Source organism: Staurois parvus, unplaced genomic scaffold (assembly GCF_062004578.1).
Source record: "Staurois parvus isolate SC_StPar_1 unplaced genomic scaffold, SC_StPar_1.0 ptg000155l, whole genome shotgun sequence".
NCBI lineage: Eukaryota > Metazoa > Chordata > Amphibia > Anura > Ranidae > Staurois > Staurois parvus.
Window position 1 is genome coordinate 1,527,822 of NW_028317951.1, and position 20,613 is coordinate 1,548,434.

A 20,613-nucleotide genomic window follows, 5' to 3' on the forward strand; every position below is an offset into this window, starting at 1 on the left:
ATACTAAATTTACCCCAACTTCAATATCTCCCACCTAGCAAAGCTACCTTGTCACTTTTCAGCCTCAGAAAAAGCATCCATGGTGTCAAAAGACACAAAAGGAGAAGCACACCTTACCTGCAATACTCTTGCAGCAAGATAAATACAAGCACATGCAATCGTTTCAGCATCAAATCTGACAAACACATTTGTACGAAGGCAATCATTCATGTAATTCCTGAAAAACACAAAATATGGAAACTGGTTAATTGCAAAATGTGCCATACCAAGCACAAATCCTTTGGAGACTCGGCATACTTTGTTTTTTCTTCTCTCTGAAGTTTAACATAAAATCATAATATATACACAATTCCATTTTAGAGTAGAACAAAGATATGGAAGTGGTCAACTTTTATTTTAGAAATTACTGTTCTTTAGCTAGTTTGAAAACAGAGCCACCAATATTTTACTGACAAAACAAAAAGAAAGCAGTACATCCACTATAAATGAATTCATAATTATAAAAATCAAAGCTCTGACCGCACTAAGATTCTTTCCAGAAATTAAGAAAAACAAAAAAAAAAAAACTTTATAGTAAAAATCACTAGTTCAGTAGAACTGCTATTTTCTATTAGCCAAAGGGCTCACTGTTAATCGCTGAAGACATTTTTTTTTTCACCTTAATAGAGCAGCTCACACAACATGCCAACATGTATAAGCGTAAGAAAAGCTTTAACAAAGTATGAAGTGTGTTTTTTTATCATCATTAAGGTTTTAAAACCTTTTAAAAAGGCAGTGTTCTGGCTATATACCATATATATATATAGATCACATTTGTATTACTTTATAGGAAAGGTCCATACAGCTAATTCAGTTTCCAAGAGGCACACATGTACTTATTTTGTAAGTTCATGATCATTTCCAGCCATGGATAAACCATGGGATGTATTCACTGAAGAAAATACACTTGGCATAAATGACAATACCGTAGCAGTCTTCTGCTCTTTAGAGTCAATTCTGAGTAAATTGAAATACAAAGTCAAAGTTGAAAACAATACAGCTGACATTAGTACATTAGAAATAAACCCTCAATATCTAAATTGCTCTTAAAGAGCCAAGAGGATTACACTGGTGAAATGATTTGGTTTAAGCCAAGGAACTGCTCTTAGCGACACAGGCTTCGAGCATTAAAGAATGTGTGCTTGTTGGATCAGACATGTCAGGAAAAGGGGAAAAAACAAAAACAAAAATATGAATGACTGCTCTAATGCATAAATGAATATAACATTATGTTAACTCACCTTACTTTAATTCATAGAAGTGATACTTTTCTAATAAAGTACTGAATGGATTATCTCCTTTTCATACATGACTAATTTTCTAAACATCATATAGGGATATGTAACTAAATATATACCTTTCCCTGCTAAACAAAAAACACAGAATTCTGAGAGCAAATATACAAATCCTTTGGACCCCAGGACAGAACTAGGAGATGCGGCCAGATGGATATGGACCACTTCAGTGAATCTCGGATGAAAGCTTGCACTGCATTGGCTGAAGAGAAGGGCAGCCAATCAGGCCATCCAGAGGTTGGTGTGGTGCTGAGGGTACAGTTCTATGACTTACCATCATGGACTACCCTTTAACCAAAGAGTAGAAAAAAGAACAAAGTTAAACAGAGATCTCCAATCGAGGTCTAGTTCAAGCCATGAAAACAGTAAGCAGAAACATGTATGTAGCCATATGTTCTAATGATTTGCTCTCTAGTTAGTTCTTGGAGCAGATACACATTTATAAATATTTCTGCTACTATTTCCCTGGCTCATTAAGAAATTAAAAAGAAGCTTACCAAGCGGTTTGAACCAGAGTTTGATTTTTTTCACATTCCAAGACCTGAAGGTACATTACAATGATCTGAAAAATAACAAAAAGTTTTAAAAAGGTTTTCTTCAACATTTGACATAAGGGTGGAATTATGCACAATTCCGTCTTACATAAAGGTTCTGTCATAACATGGGATTACTGACAAGTAAAGGCCGATACTGAAACACAGAGTTAGGCAGGAACAACTAATCTCCCAGACAGGCAAAAAAAAGTCAAATAATGGCAGGAAGGTCTCACTATAGTCAGTAAGTCAGGGAGTAACTAAGCCCACTATGTTTCACCACTAAAACTAAAATATCACTTTTGGGCGGGACAAAATCTTTTTAAGATCACCTATATTTAAGAAGCAAACCCCTACTATTCTGACCATCCTGTTCCTATATATGCACAAACAAAGGAAGCAATGACATACCATCTGAACAAAAACTGGTCCTCCATACACTCTGATTCTGGCCAAATGTCAAAACTCCAGATAACTGATCATTTAATCTCTGCTGAAAGAAGTGTTACCTGATTATCAGACCACCAAACTATTTCAGCTGAAGTTGCATGGCCAATGATGTGGCAATTAATCACATGGCCAGTACCAGAAAAAGCATGGCACTCTACTTTTCAGGAAGGTGCATTTGTGCTTTCCCAGACTTCTTTAGGAAACCATTCTGATAAAAAACATTCTATTGAGGTAACCTATGCCCTGCACATGTATGGTTTTAACAGGGCACATGGAAAAAAATTTGTTACTGAACCACCAGAGTACTAAAATACCACCCTTAAACACAGCTCATATTGCATAGACACTAAATACCAAACGGTGGTATTCTCGCAAAATTTAATTTTTTTTAGGCCTCATTCACTTCTTTGATTATGGATGGCAGCAAATTACCAGCTGTTATACCTAGCACACAAGTAAATTGGCCGAAAAAACAAAACAAAACAAAAAAAAAAAAACATTCAGAGCGATCATCCGATATCTATTTGTTAGTACACAGCTTTCGATCATGACATTTCATTGAACAAATATCTGAAGGGACAAGCATGAAAATATTTCTAAACATAACAGAATAAGTTTCATATAGTTAGGATGGTATTTGTAGAAGAAAAAAAAAAAAAAAAACAAAAAAAACCACATCAAGACCATACATGCTTGGAAGTGACAGAATACACTACAGTACATAACTTCCAAAGTTGTATTCTGTTTAATGAGAATTTTCGTAACTTGAGTAGCTCGTTTTCAATATGAGACTAAAATTCAAAAAATAAATAAATAAATAAATATGGACGATTATTTGTCCAAATCGTGTGAGCAAGGCCTTAGGAACAGATCATACCTGGAAGCAATCAGTCTGTGCCCAAAAACAATCACCTGTTCCAAACTGAAGGTAATAACTGAATGTGTACATACATGCATAATCTGGTGGGTAGCCGTGGCTCTCCTCTGCCTGCCTTTGCTGCATACAAGCTGAGCAGCTGTGTGCAAACACCCATGATTCCTGCTGCAAGAATTTGCTTCTGGCCATATTCACAGGTGTGAGTGTGGCATTAACAAATACAAAACTGGATTAAAGTGTTTTACATCTGCCCTGAGTTCAACTTCAAGAACCCGCCCCCCCCCCCCCCAAAAAAAAACAAAAACAAAAAAAAAAACCACACAAGAACCTTTTATAAAGTGAGCACAGGAAGGAACAGAGTGCAGTTATGATCTGTCATGATACTAAATTAAAAACACATTTTAATGATCAGTATTCATAAATATTAATGCAATGCATCGGCTCACCTTGTGTGGGTGTTTTACATGAACACAAAATCCCAGCTCCTTCAACACTCTTCTTTCCGCCTTGATTACTTGGTTTTTGGTATTTATGTAGCTTTGATCAAGTATGAGTGGACTTGGGGTCCTAATTTGTGGGAAATAAAATCAATATGGGTTTAAAAAAAAAAAATAAAAAATTACTGTTGCAGAAATTCTCTTTCCTTCCAACCGACTACACGGCAACAGAAACTAACCGTTAGCTTCCTGCAGCCAAGACCAAACCTTCGCCTTGAACTGTCCAAGTTTAATTTAAGAGATATTTGGACATTAATTGAACTGTAATATACACTAGGATTTTTTTTCCTATAAAACTACTAAGCAAATACGTATTTAAGATCTTTTCGTTTAGATTGAAAATACCCTATAAGATTTAATTAAAAAGGTTTAGCCAGGACACAATGGCATGATCCTTGCAGTTCTTCAGCGCTGAAGAAAATACATGATTCAGAGAGCTTCTAGGGTGACATCCAATCTGTAGTTGTTACAGAAAATGGTTGTTATGGCATTGATGAAATAGTTTCCTATTTGGGTAATTAGATGCAGTAAGAGAATGACATGCTCAACACAAGTCAACCAATGACTGGACAAAGCCTAATGCCTGGTAGCAAAAGCACAGCTGGTTCGCACTTTCCACCTTTGCATGTCAGGGGAAATGCTCATCGCCTGATTCCTAAGTGTACCTATACTCAAAACACTGCTTCGTGTATTATTAAAGTTTGGTCAACATACATTTAGTAAAATTTAGAGGTGTTAATATTCAGTGGAAACCAGACAAATATGAAGGGTTGCATTGTCCTATGCCTTCCCTCCCTAATCTTTATATGCAAAATTGATGTTACATTATTCCTGAACCAGCTATACATTTAAAAAGGGATATTAAATCTTTATTCTTTGTTAAAACAAACCACGTTACACTTACCTTCTTTGTGCAATGGTCCTTCGCTGGTGCTCCTGGCTCCTCTCTCCTTTGTGTACCCTCCCAGCAAAACACTAGCTAAGGGTGGTGCTTGTGCAGGCTCACCCCAGAACCCCGCTGCCTTTGTTCATTGGCATTGCCCCCCCCCCCCCCACCACAGGATGAGTTCTGCAGGAGCCAATGCTACCGTTATCAATTTGCACTGCTGGGGAGAGAGAGCGGAGATGCTGCTCTTGTGCACATGACTGGATTGAGCTTGGGGGTTGGGGAGAGATCCTGTGACCCAGTTTTTCGGGGGGGGGGGGGTTCACATTAAACACAGAGTGCATTAAAGAGTTTGTCTTTTTTTTAATTAAAAGTCAGCAGCTACAAAAACTGTAGCTGCCGACCTTTACTAAACACACACTCGCCTGTCCCAGGGTCCAGCGATATGCTCGCACACGCCATCCCTGCTCTCCCTCTTCCCTTGCCGGCATATCAGCTGTGGGCACCAGGCTGTGACGGCTTGTGGCTGGGTGCCCACTGCGCATGCGCAAGTTGCACTGTGCATCCTGATTGGTCCAACAGCTTTGTGGGACCTGTGCCCCAGAAGACTGCGGGAGGAAGGAGGGGGGCCGAACTTTAAGCTCACTTCGCCACAAGGAACTGAGCCAAAGTGGGAGCCGGTACCAATCAAAACCAGGTATCTGCTACCCCCAAAGTGTGCCAAATATGGCAGTGGATGAGGGGGAGGAGGTAAACAAGCGGAGCTGCCACTTTTGGGCAGAACTACGCTTTAACTGCCTCCCGCCCGCAATATAAGGAAATGACGAGTGCAAGGCGGTTCTCTTGTTCTGAGAGGACGTCATAGGAGTCCCACTCTAAGCACTCGTGTGCGGCGATCGGTAGTGCGCATTTCCCTCGGACACAACGGATCACCGATCAACAGAAAGAGCCGAAGACGTCGGCTTGGTCATGTGATCAGCTGATTGCATGTAAATAAGGAAATGCCAGTTATTGGCATCTCTCTCCTCACGAGCTGTCACGCTGCCAGTAATCTGCATTCCTCAGGGGGGACATGTACACTGATCATCAGGGCACTGATGGATCAGTGTAGCCCCAACAGTGCCACCTGTCCGTGTCCCATCAATGCCACCTGCCAGTACCCATCAGTGCCACCTGCCAGTGCCACATATCAGTGCACATCTGAGCTGCCTCTGCCATCTATCAATGCCAGTCAGTGCCACCTATCAGTGCCGCCTAACAGTGCCACCTATGAGTGCAGCCTTTCAGTGCCCATCAGTGATGCCTGTCAATGCCCATCAGTGCCACCTACCAGTGCCTCCTCATCAGTGCCACCTATGAGTGCAGCCTATCAGTGCCCATCAGTGCAGCCTCATTAGCGCACATCAGTGAAAGAGAAAAATCACTTATTTACAAAATTTATAACAAAAACTAAGAAAACTTTTTTCTCCAAAATTTTCAGTTGTTTTTGGTTTAGCAAAAAATAAAAAACCCAGAGGTAATTAAATACTAGCAAAAGAAAGCGGTCTCAAAAAAAATGATAAAAATTTCATGAGTACAGTGTTGCATGACCACGCTATTGTCAAAGTGCGACAGCACTGAAAGCTGAAAATTGGCCTGGGCAGGAAGGGGATATAAGTGTCCTGTAGGCAAGTGGTTAATGTAGAACACCATCTGCCTTTAGAACCATGTTAACAACTTTACTGAAACACAACTAACCTGTGTTTAGTAGATCATCTTACAAAAAAAAAAAAAATATGGAGGTGTATAACAATATCCACGCATTGGCTTTTCCCAAGAATGGCTACAGATGAGAAGTTGTGACATTTGCCTGTCCTTGAATGTTTAAACGCAAACCTATAGTCAAAATGTAAAATTGTGTATACATTTCCACACTGATTTTCAATTATTTCTAGCCTACTCCTATTAATCTGAACAATCTCAAAGATTGCAAAACTTACTTTGAGGATCTTCACACATTAACTACTTTGAATACTGTGACACATTTACTATGCCCTGTAAGTAGGCACTGCTGTGTCACAAAATTCACAGAACCTGCCTTCTGAACTACAGAGGTGCTGAGAGGAGGAGTTTTAGGGGGTGGAGTCAGAACGGAAATCGCTGGCAAGGTATCATGGGATATGTAGGTCTTTAGAAAATGAACGTAAACAGCAGGAGAAGCTGCAAAGCATGCAGGGAATTAATAGTCAAATATAACTATTGCTTGTACGGTTATTAAAACACTGAGGTTATGAAACAAAAAAGTGTATGCTGTGAATAAAGAACTTGTTTCTACTGCAACCTCCTGCAAGCCTCATGACTAAGGGTCCATGCACACTGGCTTAAAGATCACTGCTTCTACAGGAGTTGTGTGTAGAAGCAGCTCAGTGTTATCCTATGTGTCTATACACATTGGGGTGATCAGAGGCATATTTTAAGCTCAGCATTTGGAGGTAGGAAAAAACCCCTTCTGGTTTGCATTTTTGATTGAAGCTTTCTGGCAGAAAAAAACCCCGCTAAACTCTCCTAAACAGTGTACAAAAACACTCTATATGAGCATTTTTTATCTGCCAAGGGAACTAGTGTTTTATAAGCCCAGTGTGCATGGAGCCTTAATGGATCTAATTCACTAAAATTAAGTGAACTGCATGAATTTACTCTGAACTGAAAAATTTTTCACAAAACTGGATGTCAGAAGTGAACAAAAAGCAGAACTAAACCCATGGATATAATGGCTTTCCAAAGCAGTTACATTCAAGACATGCCTTGAATGATAACCATTTCGGTTACCGGCGTGCTTCTAGCCCTCAAATGAACTGTCAACCTGTACAATGGCTGGGGTCAGCAGGTTTCACATGAGCAGCACCATGGCAACTGTAGATCAAACCGAGGCTAAAATGGCAGCTTCTTTGGCTGCAAACAATAGAAGGGTGTAGTTCTGCTTTGATTTTCTTCCCATTAGGGGATCAAGTGTGAAAAGGTCTTACATTATTTAACAGATTTTTCAGAAGCTTTTAACCATTTCCAGCAGTCTATCACATATTTTGTTATGGGGCTGCATATGGCAAGCCTGATTCCTGAGGAGCCAGACAACTGCAAGACACATCAGTGCAGGCACGGCAGCTCATTCATTTGAATGGACCGCTGTAACCACTTTTTCCTGTAAGAATAAGGTCCCTGGTCTTTTTAAAAACGCTGTGGAATGAAATTTGCATTTTTAGTGCCTGGACTTAATGGCACACCGCACGTTTTCTGTGCAGCTGCAAGAATGCATGCAATTACACATATTTCTGCACAGATCTGAACCTAGCTTTATTGTAGAAAAGACACAATGAAAGAAACCTACTTGCCTGCTCTCAGCTACCTGTAGAATGTACACTAAGCTGTGCATGCACAGCTCAGTTTACATTCCAGTACAGTGCCTCTGTCAGGATGACTGAAATCCAGCAGCAGTGACAATATCCTTCATGACACAATCAAGGCGGCTGAAGACCAACACCCAGAAGAAGCCAAGAAGATGCCAGTGAGTTGAAGCAAAAGTACTGCAGACATTAGTTTGAGTGCGCATTGGAAACATTGAATCATTATGACTAGAGGATAGAATGTGAATTCTTAGTTTTAAATTTAGCATTCAACTGAAATGTGGAAAAAACAAGAGCTCCATTCCTCACCAGAGTAATGGTGGATCAATCCTGCAGTAAGTGGTATCAAACATTTCGAGATAAGACAGATGTGTCAACACTGAACTCAGAATTCCAGTAGGTCAGCCATTTAATAAAGAACCACACAGTTATGTTAAAAGGAAAATAGTGAGATAAGGTACTAAACAATGGTTATCAAGCTTAGCAACTATAAGTAATATTCATAAAAAAAAAATGACAGCCTTTCCCGGCACAGAAAAACATCCACAATAAGTGATGTAGGCTTAAGTACCATGCAACCTAAAATACAAGCCGGATTTTTTTTTTTTTTTACACATAAAACATAGTATTAAAGGCTGCAAGAACCCATATTAAACAGTAGTTTGGTGCACGAACCTGTTCGTTTTATAATTCATCAGTTTCTAAGGTTTAATATTTAGTTCAACTAATATTACACATAAGTATATTCAAACCCTACAAACTGCTTAAGATGTGTTATGTTTACAGGGTATAAGTGGAATCTGTCAAAAAGAAAACATGTCTCAGATGTTGCCATTCTCCAACTCCAGACTACATGCCAGTTATAGACAGAGAACATATTATTCTGATTCTGGTGGGTGAAATAGCAGCCTGTTAATTGGGGAAACGCTGTTTTACTCTCATGGCTTGATTTATGATCAATGGAACTAAATTCAAGTGGTTTCCCATATCAAGCAGCCAGGTGTGTTTCTTATTTCTGAAGAAGAAATTGATTTCAATGAACAGCAGCTTCATTTTATCACCAGGTTTCATAAATCAGTCCCATAGTATTGCAAAACTGTGCCCTCTGGTTACAGATCATTTACTGATACAGGCAAATAATTTAAAAAGAGACTTTCATTAATTTTACTAGTATCAATACAATATGCAAGAAACTTACAAGGGCTTATTCACACTAGCTTTGCTCACTCTTCAGAGACCTTTTGACAGAAGGTGAGGGGGCATATGGCATCCTATCTGCTGGCTTTAACCCCTTGAAATGTTGGCAGTTCCAGGGCACTTGAAGAGCGGCCCCATTCACCTGAATGGTTGCGTTTTGCAGGCAGTAGCACCTGCCAAAGGCTACAGGAGGTATAATTCCTGCCTCTGCAGCTAAAAGAGGGTAGCAGTTAAGAGGCAGTAAAAGCACACCAAAAAAAAAAAAAAAAAAAAGAGCCGAGTCTCTTTAGGCACAATAAATGATTTTTGTCCATGCTGCTCGCAATTTTGGGATTTTAATTTACACTGCAAAGTCAATGCACAGTGTAGTGTACATGCTGGCCCATTCCCAGCATTCTGGGGTGTCAGGAATGATGCAATTCCTGTGTGCCAAGTACTGGAATTGCTCCTCTTCTGCCACTGCATGCCCGCAAATGATACTTTATGGGACCCAAAAGAAGAAGTGGAAACGATTAAGGAAACATTGGCTGAGTGGTGATTGGACTCTGAACTGGTCATTGCTGGAAAAGTACACAAAGTATGCCATAGTGTACAAAAATGCTGTGCAACTACCAAATTTAGTATCCATTTAATGCCACTACCGAGAGATATGTGTTACTGCAAATGACAAAATATGCGATACACCACTGGCATCTACCGAAATATTGTTTTCTTATTTTATTAAGGTTATTGTACTATAGTGTTTCAAAAGACTGCTTTTTTTTTTTTTTTTAAAACACAGAAAGGAAAACTAACCCCCCCCCCCCCCCCCTCAAGTCAAACTCTCCTACTCTTTCTTTCCTTGCATACACTGAAAAATTCAACTCATTTCTATGGAAAGGCAACCATTTGAGTGCATAATATAGAAGTGATCTCACTTGCAATACGTTCAATTCCCGTCATGAAAGAAGCAGCATGCGAGCCTAAAATGTCACTAGCTTCTCTCAAAAAACAGCAGCTTTAATCAGTTTTCTGAAATGGTCAGTTTGAATTGTGACATTATCTCCAAAGTGGATGTAAAGCTAAAGAGCAAAAGGCATGTTTACCAAAAAAATCCACCCCTGTGATGTAAACACATCTTGATGAACCCCCCCCCCCCGCCCCATTCTCTGATCTCAGGTGACTCACTAGCATGCTGCACACAAAGCCTTCTTAAGGGCTCATTCACACCAGGCACACTGGAGCTTCACTAGGCAGCCTACTCTAGCACAGTCCCACACATGCCAGGCAAAAAGCCATGTTTCCTATGTTATCAGTTTGCACCAGTGCACTGCAGTGGTGTGCACTGGAAACAAAATGTAATAAAGTACTATGCACAATTTTTTTTTAGCACAGCAGTTTGACGCAAATTACTGCAATACAATGCCACTGTCCAGTGTGACTGCACCCCCACTACACGCAGCCATTTCTTCCACTTATACGTTATATAGTGATGTACAAGTTGTCTGAAAGAACCACAGTGTGCAGTGAAGGTTCCCTTGAAGCGTAAAATACAAGAGGCTGTAGAGCAGGGAAGTGGCAGGGTTTCAAGATATAAGCAAGCAAAGCATTTTTTTTTTCATTCAGTAGGTATGGTTTTGGAAACAAGTGACCAATGCTGTCAGGGTCACGAAGCATAAGTTGTGGAAGTAAACTGCTGGTAGCCAGAATATAAAAAAATCTAAAAATGTGTTATCTAGTACATAAGATTTTGTAATAAACATACTAATAAGGGATAGATCAGACAACATTATAGATAGCTTAAAAGATAAGTTTACCTTTGGGAACATGTTACATGTTCCACTTGTTTTTATGGCTGATCATGTAACATGTTCCCACTCCTGCAGATGCTGCCCGCTCCGCTGCATCTAGTGGGGGATCATCTCCCTCCACTAGCTGTCACCAAGCGGGCTCCGCCTGGCCGTGTTATTCATTCATGGATTAGCAGGTGTCAGCTTTTAGTTCTCAATGAGCTACCATGGCGCTGTTGAGTGCTGCGGTAGTTCATAATCTCTTCCTGTCAGTGTGAATCTGCCTGCCTGTAGAAGGTAAAAGCAGAAAGAAACACCGACAGTCTGCAAGAGTCCTGCATGGCACCGCAATCTACTGACCGCGGGTGCAATACTTTCCAGCATCCAAAAACAAAATAATAATAAATGCACATTTTTATCTGCAAAAAGATGTGCATTTATTTGATTTTTAAAAGGTGAATTTATCCCTTAAGTGAAGTTATACGATGGCAATCCTCAGTCATCAACAACTGACTGGTCCCATGTAGATATTACCAGAGACTCAGGAACATGATTGCTCACAAATCAGTTGCAGATAAAATTAAGTAAACCAGGTGCATAATCCAGCATTCTTCGAGTGTGCTACTGTAAAAGAATAATCAGCACTGGGATGAACCTCAGTATCACAGAGCAAAATGTGGTACGATGGCAAGGTAGTTATAAAGGAGGACACACTAGTACCCTTTCTCTAGGAGTCATAACTTAAAGATTCTGCCAGCGAAACCTTTTTCAGGTAAAAACCTGGTGTAATGCCTTGCCATTGATACATAACAAACCTTGTACAGTGCCTCATCATTGAGGTTACAATGTTCTAGAAGTGATATATCTTATATGTCTAGCATGTATAAAACTACTTTAAAAAGTCTCCCAAAGCTAAGGAAAGAGGGGGCAGTATTAAATCAGAAGGATCTCGAGCAGCGATCATGTTTTAAATGAAGCTTGGAAAACGCCATTCAATAACTTCTCATAAGCACTAAAGTAATTTTTGAGATTAGACCAATATCTCAGAGAATACATTTTATCCATTTGAGAGTAACTACTTTAAGCTACATTTTAAGCAAAAGTGAGCACTAAAACCTACGTATCAAATGTCTAAGCAAGAGGCCACTAAAAGGTCTGTAAAAAGTAACAATTATGGGAATATAATTCCATACTATTGCACTGATAAACTATACAACATAAACACTCAATCATTGCAACTGTTGGGGCTGCACTAGCCAACACGAGGGTCAGAGGGTGGATGGGATCATGCTTTCATTGCTGTCTTATTATCATTGACCGACTTTACAGACAAAAGGACCCATTGATTTGTATTTAAATACAAAAAGGAACATTTTAAAGTGCAGAGGTACTACATTTTGTAAAGTTTAAGAGTAACTTGGCACAGGGCTAGATACCCATCTCTGAAGGGCATGAAAAGTAGATTATCACTCTTTTCCTGTGCAACATTTTATCACCAGGGCCACTACATTCTTTTCAGTGAAGCTGAACATTTCAGTGTGACATGTACTGACCTACAGCTAGTTTACACCAGTGATTCTCTCTGAAGTGTGTTCTGCGTTCAGACCGCTTTTCAGAGGACATTTGACAGGCTGTGAGGAGGCGCTGTATCGCCTCCTCACCACCTGTTTTGATCCCTTAAACCCCGTGCAGGGTTGATCATTTTTGCTTTGCATTGCATCATTGCACGTGCACTCCCCCTTCTGTTGCCTTTGCAGCAAAAGGAGGCGCTGGTTGGAGTAAGTGTATGAAATGAAAACACAGCTCGGCTGTGCATCTTTTACCCTCTCCCAAAACACAAGTGTGAATGAGGTACTAGTCTGTAAAAATGTTGATAACATGTTACAGCAGACAACTCAGCTTCCAAAGAACAAATACTAAATTCAAATAGAGAAGTTGGCACTTCTTACTGGGCACCTGAGGTAGCAGATAAGAAGTACCAACCTTCTGATAGGTAGGTATTTCCAAGTACGAGTGCCCTAGGTTTGGTGACCCAGGGGTATACAGGAAGCTGAAGAGATATGCAGTAACTTGTGAGCTTGCAAGAATATGGTTTGTGGCACTACGAAGACCAGCAGATAAATACAATTTTAAACAGTGTCCCCAGAAATAAAAAACAATGGCTGCTTCCATTGGAGGCTACAGAGGAAGCCATTTAGCTTTGTGACAGATTTTAACATTTCTGTAGCAAGTAGTTTACAAAACACTGATTTGCAATTTTATGGAAATATTTTATAATCTAAATCTAAGTGGAACTAAACCTTTTTTTTTTTTTTTCTTTGCAGCCAAGGAAGCTGCCATCTCAGCCTACACTTGCTAAATGGCTGCGCACCTGATCAACTATGACCCCAACCATTTAAAAACTTGACAGTTCAGGAGAGAATGGACATAAGCAAACTAGTAATTGTGACAGCTATCACTAGATATGTGACTTGAATGTGTTTCAGCAAAGTAACTTGTGTGTATAGTTCCTCTGTTAAGGTGTCCAGAGAGTGCAAATATCATGGTTGAGCAAAGCATTTTAGCATCTTGTCAAAACCTGTTCTGTCTATTGCATAAAACACAGAACGGTCCAGATATAGAAAAAAAAAAATGTGAAGTGTATAACAAGTTTCTGTAAACATTCAAACCTGATCTATATATGCCTGAATTTAGGAAACATGCCCGATCGAATTTAGGAGACAGTTAAACTTTAATTTCACCTTGGCAGTCAAATTTGAGAAACCCCAACAATGTTACGTTACCATTCACACAGCATGCAAAAACAAAAACACTTCTTACCGTTCTAGTTGTTTCTTGAAGCAAAATATACACATAACTCTACAAGCAACTTATTTTGTTCAGAATGGCTTGCAAGGTGAAATTAGGGGACAGATTTTTTTAAAAATGACATACAATGTACCACCTAAGCCTTGAGATCTTTTACCCTTTGTTAGCACAGACAGTGTGGACATCTAGTTTACAACCGATAATGAAGCCCTGAGGGAACTGCACAAGCAAGGTTAATTATGGTAAACAAATTATCAGCAACCCCACTCCATCCCATTAACATTACATGTGATGGCTAGGTCGAAATGGTCAGCAAGAAAAAAAGATAGGCAGCAATTTTTTAAAGTAATGCTATGTAATGGGAACATGTAACAAATATAAAGTGCTTTGCCAATTTGGCTGCAAAGGTGAAATACACTAACAGTGTTCAAAGCATGTTGTAATGCAGTCGCTTTAAAGCCTTAAAAAAGGTTACATATGCTTTTAATTGTAAGATTCTCCCATTGTGGTGTACAGCAAGATGGTGAGTAGCAGCAAATGCATATTACAACTGCAAGCCTACAGCAAGCAGTGGAAAGATTGAGAAATAAAAAAAATGTTTCTTCAATACAATACAAAATATGTGCCTTTGAAGTGTAGCTCCTCAACCAAATTAAGTACCATTATTAGGAACAGTAAAAGGAGTTAAACTGAAGCTTTCTGGTAATGTAAATTTCTTATGGGTAAATTCTTAAATACTGAACTCCTTTAACAATAAAAATGTGCCGGTATAAACAAGCTAGAGATGTTTTCCTTGTAAGATTTGACTCCTCATACAAATGTCTGTGTTGGAAGATATGCAACATAAATAACCATTAAATTAAACTTGGACAGCAAAAGACAAAAGTTTAACATGACACAGGAGTTTGTCCAAATGGTTCACCAGTGGCCAACCTGTGAGTCCCCGATTCCAGTGACCTATTCTCAGAGCACTGGCTTCTCCATGGGGATTTTCGACACTTCACTCACTGTTGCCAAGACGAAAGCTTCATCTCTATGTACCACTCCACATCACCCAGGCATTGGTAAATGTAGCTGGTTGCTGTATAGTCGGTTGCAAGGGAAAAAAATGTAAAGTCAATACACATGTCTAAAACATAAAAAGGTAACATGACTTTTCTTCTGCTTGCTTTACATGTCATAACCACTACTCATGGCGTTTGTCAGATTCCTTAATATAAGATTTTCTGACTTAATTATATATAGACGTATATAAAAACTTAGATCCAGCAGGCATATGCAATTGAATTAAAGACCACATTTAAAAACGTGCTTGAATATCTTCAAAATGTCTTCTTTCTACATGACATGCGTGCTGATGTAATATAAAAAGTATCTAGCTCTATTTGCGCCAGTGTGTACAGACATTTACTGTAAAGCAAACCAAGTTTATGAAAACAAGACATCTCATTTTATTACTAGTGACCATTCTGACGGCAGTTAAATTTGTTCACACAAAATTTAGAAATAGGCCTTTATATGAACACAATTCTTGGTAATGTGCACGAAGACTAGGTTCACACTGTTTTGGGTGTGGAACAGTGTGTAAATTGCACGCTGTCCTGCACCTACAGCCAAAACGTGCTGCTCTTATGCAGAAGCATGGGGGTGCCATTAATTTTTTAAATGGCACCCCCATGCATCGCAAAATGCAGTGCGTTTTCGGGTGCATGAAACTGCATGGCGTGAAAGCACCATGTGGTTTCTGTGTGACATGATTTATGGAAAGGTGCAAGGACCTTTTACCTGCATTTCTGGCAGGTTCAGCAACCCATACAAAACACAGCATGCAGGGAATGCAAGGGTGTGAACCTAGCCTTATTCGAGTCTTGCAGTAGAGCTAGGAATGCTGGGGCTGATCGATTTTGCCCATACACTGAGTGAATAAATCTAGCAGAAAAAGAAATTCAGTACTCAAGCCTTGAGCTCAGATCTGAGAAGGCAATATCTTCAAAACTGCATGATTTATGCACACACCACATGGCTAAGTTTTCAGTCTGAGTCAATCCTTTGAATGAATGAGTCGCAGTTTGAAGCCCTGAAATCTGAAGTGGCTAGCTAAAAAACAAAACCAGTGCAGACTTCACATATTACCACTACAAATCTCAATAAGATGTAATGTCTGCACTATGCCTAATCATTTAAAATCAAGTTTAATATAATATGTGTAGATAAAAGTATTAGTTTTTGAAAACGAATGTGCATCTCGCCCACAAAGAAAACCTTTTCTATACATGGCTATGTACCCTGGTTTAATGAATTCATGCACAGAAAACTAATCACAGCTATATGCAGCATGGATTGATGCCCAAGTGTGACTAACATATATATATATATATATGAAAAAAAAAAAGTTATTACACAAGAAGTGACCCTATCCTGATGAACTATCTGTAGCCCTTGTGTGCAGTTGTGGCCTTGAAAAGTGGTAAAAATGTAGACATTTTTCAATCCTCTGCGAGGATGGTCTTTACCAAGAATGCAAACCAGCAATACATTTCCATTTATTTTAAAAAGCTCAAGTAAGCAACTGTTTAAACTGAAGTACGACACAAATCTATGAAGCACATAGGAGGTTTAAAAGTTTATGGAATATCACAAAACTAGATTAAAGGAAATAAATCAACATGCAATACTTTACAGATTACAGAAACATAAAATCCTTCTTGAAACTATATTGGACATGCTCTTTAGTTTAATAAAAAAATTAACCCTTCTTTTTTCACTTAAAAATTCTACTGCAAAATCAAACCTGAGTCTTGGCTCTTGACTTGTCTCTAACTTAGAAGTCTGTTATTTAGGCCTGGGGGATCCATACATAGCTAAGTGCTGAAAACAAATTCCAACACAAGATCTGAACAGAAAAATTAAGCATGATATCCAAAGAAGATTAAGAGGATGTTCGGCACATGTGCAGAAATATTGCGAACAAGAAAAGTCCACAACACAAATCTGTTGTGTAAAGGACTGTTGTGTAAAAATATTTCCTCAAGAAATCAAAACTGGAAATTGCCTAAAAATGGCCCTTTTAAGAAATGTTATCACACTGAAATAATTAAACTGTCTCATCTAAAATATGCATATATTCTGTTCAATTCTACAGCAGCTTGAAAAATACTGATTTCTGTTCAGTAGGCACAGATATTGGATGGAGGAGCACAAGATTATAAAGCTGCGTCTTTGAAAATTATTTGACAAACCAGTAATTGCATTTGCATAACAAAGAAACATACCGTTTTGCTCTTAATTGGCGCAAGTGATGAAAAACGTTTATCACATCTCTAATCCTTCTGGGCGCTTCTTCAATTTTGGAAGCGAGATTGATACAAGCCATGGCAACAATCTGAAAAGAAGTCAATTTGATGAGAGTACCATATTTCAACATTTGGTTCAAAGAAAAAGCAAGAAAGGGATGTGGAATGAAAAGCAAACATAGCTAAACTGGAATGTACATACAGAGTACTTTTCTTCCTTATTGTTTGGTGCACATGTGTAAACAAGAACCCAACAGTGTGAATGCTCAAGCTCAGAAGCTGAAAAAACAGAAAAAAAAAAAAACCTGGTCAACATTTAGGGCCATGCAACATGTGATCCAGTCACTAGTAACAACTAACTAGTGGCAGGATCAAAGACTGCAGAGAAAATACAGCCACATCCATTCTTCACTCCTCCTCTGGCTCGATAAGCAGGGTCACTCCCTTGCTGAAGAAACAAATTACCGTATGCAAGGTTCCCATGAAGAAAGTGACAGCTCGCTCATCCAGCCAGTGAAGGAAAGTCTAAAGGAAACAGACGAGCACTTATCTACCTTATTTAGCACCGTGTAATGATCCCATCACTTATGACAGGATCACAAATGTGACATGGCCTTGTTTTTCCATGTGGTGATGCCTAGAAATGTCCGCTAGAAAAACCTGTGAATATCAATTCTCATCAATTTTGCTCAGCAATGGACACGCAAAAATAAATATTCAGTCTTCACAAATGCAAACATATCTACAACAGTGATTTTGAGCAATTCAAAAGCACTGTTCCTTAGTACATTTTACACGTAGAAAAGTGAAATACTCATCTGGAAGAACATCCTGAAAACTGTGAAAGGCAATTAAACCCATAGCTCAAATATGACTCAGACTTTCAAGCCACCAAGCCTCAATATACGTTTCACATGGACTCCCCAATTAAAATGGAAAAATACCAAATTTAAATACAAACAAGTCATTTTATTTAGGCATTGTTCAAAATGCGCACACACCTTTAAAATTCCATCTGTATCCTTGACTCCAAAAAAACTTGTCAAGATCTGAGAATTGCCCTTACTGAGGCAGAGTCTATGGAACATGAAGTCTTGGACAACTGCTTAATTGCATAAACAATCATCCAGATTCTAAATGTGCAGTAAAACATATTTCAGATGACCTCTGACCTTGGAAGGATCTTTAGCCAGTGTTTCGCTCAGAGAATGTAAGAGCTAGTGTTCATAATGTAGGTATTCACATTCTGTATCCAGCATCAGTCTCTGAAGAATTATTGACGTATGTGGAACAAAGCAGTTGGTTTTAAGCAGTATATACACAAACCCGTATTTCCTAAACCTAATGTAAAATGCTTGTGCAAGCTTGGGAAGACTTCTGGAAAGTGCCTGTGTGCACACATTTCTCTAACTAAAAGCTGTGTTTACAGGATCAAAGAGTTAATCTGTTCTGAAAGCGTCAACGTAGATAGTTTTTTTTTTTTCATTTTAATATTGCATACTTTTTCCATTGTAGTCGCACATTTAAAGTGGTTCTATAGCCTCAATTTTTTTCTTGAAAATAATAAACACATCATACTTATCTGCTCTGTGCAATGGTTTTGCACAAAGCAGCCCCAACCCATCTTCTTGGGTCCCCCACCGAAGCTTCAGGCCCCTCCCACTTTTCTAGTGCCCCCAGAACAAGTGAATTACTCTGGGGGCACTTGTACATGCTTGCTCCTGAGCAGCCTTTGTGCATCTATGGGACACACAGCGCATGGCTCCATCCCACCCTATGCTCCCTCCTCACTGACTGATTGAAAGCAGCAGGAGACAATAGCACCCACTGCTGTGTCTCAGCCAAAGAAAGTTTCCCAGGAGAGCCTAGGCTCTTGTGCACATTGCTGGAATCAGGGTCGGGATGGGGTAAGCATTGGAGGGCTTGCGGGAGGGGCTACACAAAGGTTTTTTACCTTCATGCATAGAATGTATGACAGTAAAAAACCTTCAGCCTTTAGAACCACTTTAAATAAAAATAGCTGGACTTCAAATGGCAAGCAAATTAACCGCTTGTCTACAGGGCACTTTCACCCCCTTCCTGCCCAGGCCAATTTTCAGCTTTCAGCACTGATGCACTTTGAATGACAATTGCACAGTCATGCAAGACTGTACTCATAACATTTTTTTATCATTTTTTGAGACAGATAGAGCTTTATTTTGGTGGTATTTAATCACCTCTTGCTAAACAAACCAAAAACTGAAAATTTTGAAAAAAAAAAAGTTTTAGTTTCAGTTATAAAATTTTGTAAATAAGTAATTTTTCTCCTTCACTGATGTGCGCTAATGAGGCTGCAGTGATGGGCACTGATGAGGCACTGATGGGCATTGACAGGTATCAGTGAAGGGCACTGAAAAGCAGCACTTGTATGGAACTGACTAGCACGCACGCGCAGTCGGAGGACGTCATATGACGTCCTCCTAGAACAAGAGAGCCACCGCCCTCCCGTCATTACCTTATATGGCGGGCGGGAGGCAGTTAAACTGTTCCATAGCAGAGGTTCTTCAGTTATTGGCTGTGGAAATTGGAAACCCCATTTTCCAATATAACACCATTTAAGTAAACAATCTGCTACCTGCCAAAGTAGCAATGCATCTAGTAGGCTTGCAATGATTTTACTTAAATAATTCATGCCAGGTGTAACGGAGAATGCATGCAATTTAATGCAGGTGCACCATGACATGATTTTGAATGTCTCCATTTAATGTGAATGGTGAACTGCAGGTTGACAACACTGCAAGGGACATTCTCTACCTTGCTAAATGCACCACACTGGGAAGAACATGCTTCAATTATATAAATGGGTTTATACAGCTAAACTGCACAGAATAAATTGTTGGCATGTGGTCTGGCTCCTATATATGAAAAAGCAGCTTTGCCTCTCTAATGATCAGCGGAACTGAGCTGGAGAGGCAGAGAAAGCTCACCTTCATTTGCAACATCTGAACCTCCCCCCCCATTCCCTCTGAAAGTAAACTGGGGACCCGCGCCCACTGTAACTATCTGAATATAACGCAGCATGTGGGGCTCTGCCCACATAGCCACATCATTCAGTTTCCTCTGAATGAACGCCTAGAAGTACAGTCAGCCTTTGCGGCTGACTGCTTGTAGTTCTCAATGTACTGGGAGGACACTGGTGAGCACTCTCGTAGTCTATTGAGCTTCCTGTCATTCAGTAACTGTCTGCATCAGAGGTAAGGTCAGTGTAGGGACACTCTGCAAGAGCCTGACATTGCACCCACAATCTGCTGAACATGGGTGCAACGATTTATAGACTCCCAGTAAAAAAAAAAAAAAAAAAAATGCACATTTTTTTTTTAAGTGAACGTATCCTTTAATGTGGACATGCAACTACACTTCTATAGTTGCCAAGAGTTCAGCTTTAAAATAACCAAAAATGGCCTACAACATGACACTTAATACCAGGGGTGGACTGTCAACTCATGGGGCCCCCAGGCAATAGGGGATCATGGGGCCCCTGTGTGCTTGCCCAAACTCAAAAAAGCCTATGAAAAAGGTACCAGGGGCATCTCATGGGGCCCCCTACTGA

General features: G+C 39.5%; 1 protein-coding gene across 1 annotated transcript in view; it reads right to left on the reverse strand.

Moving 5' to 3' along the window:
• CCNL1 (cyclin L1) overlaps positions 1-20,613 on the reverse strand; it is a 30,861-nt gene that overhangs the window by 5,917 nt on the left and 4,331 nt on the right. Inside the window, exons 3-6 of the mRNA XM_089675403.1 lie at positions 17,004-17,113; positions 3,641-3,761; positions 1,832-1,896; positions 118-217 (exon numbers count right to left, since the gene is read on the reverse strand). Of these exons, the coding sequence (XP_089531529.1) occupies positions 118-217; positions 1,832-1,896; positions 3,641-3,761; positions 17,004-17,113 (396 nt within the window). The remainder of the gene's footprint in view (positions 1-117; positions 218-1,831; positions 1,897-3,640; positions 3,762-17,003; positions 17,114-20,613) is intronic.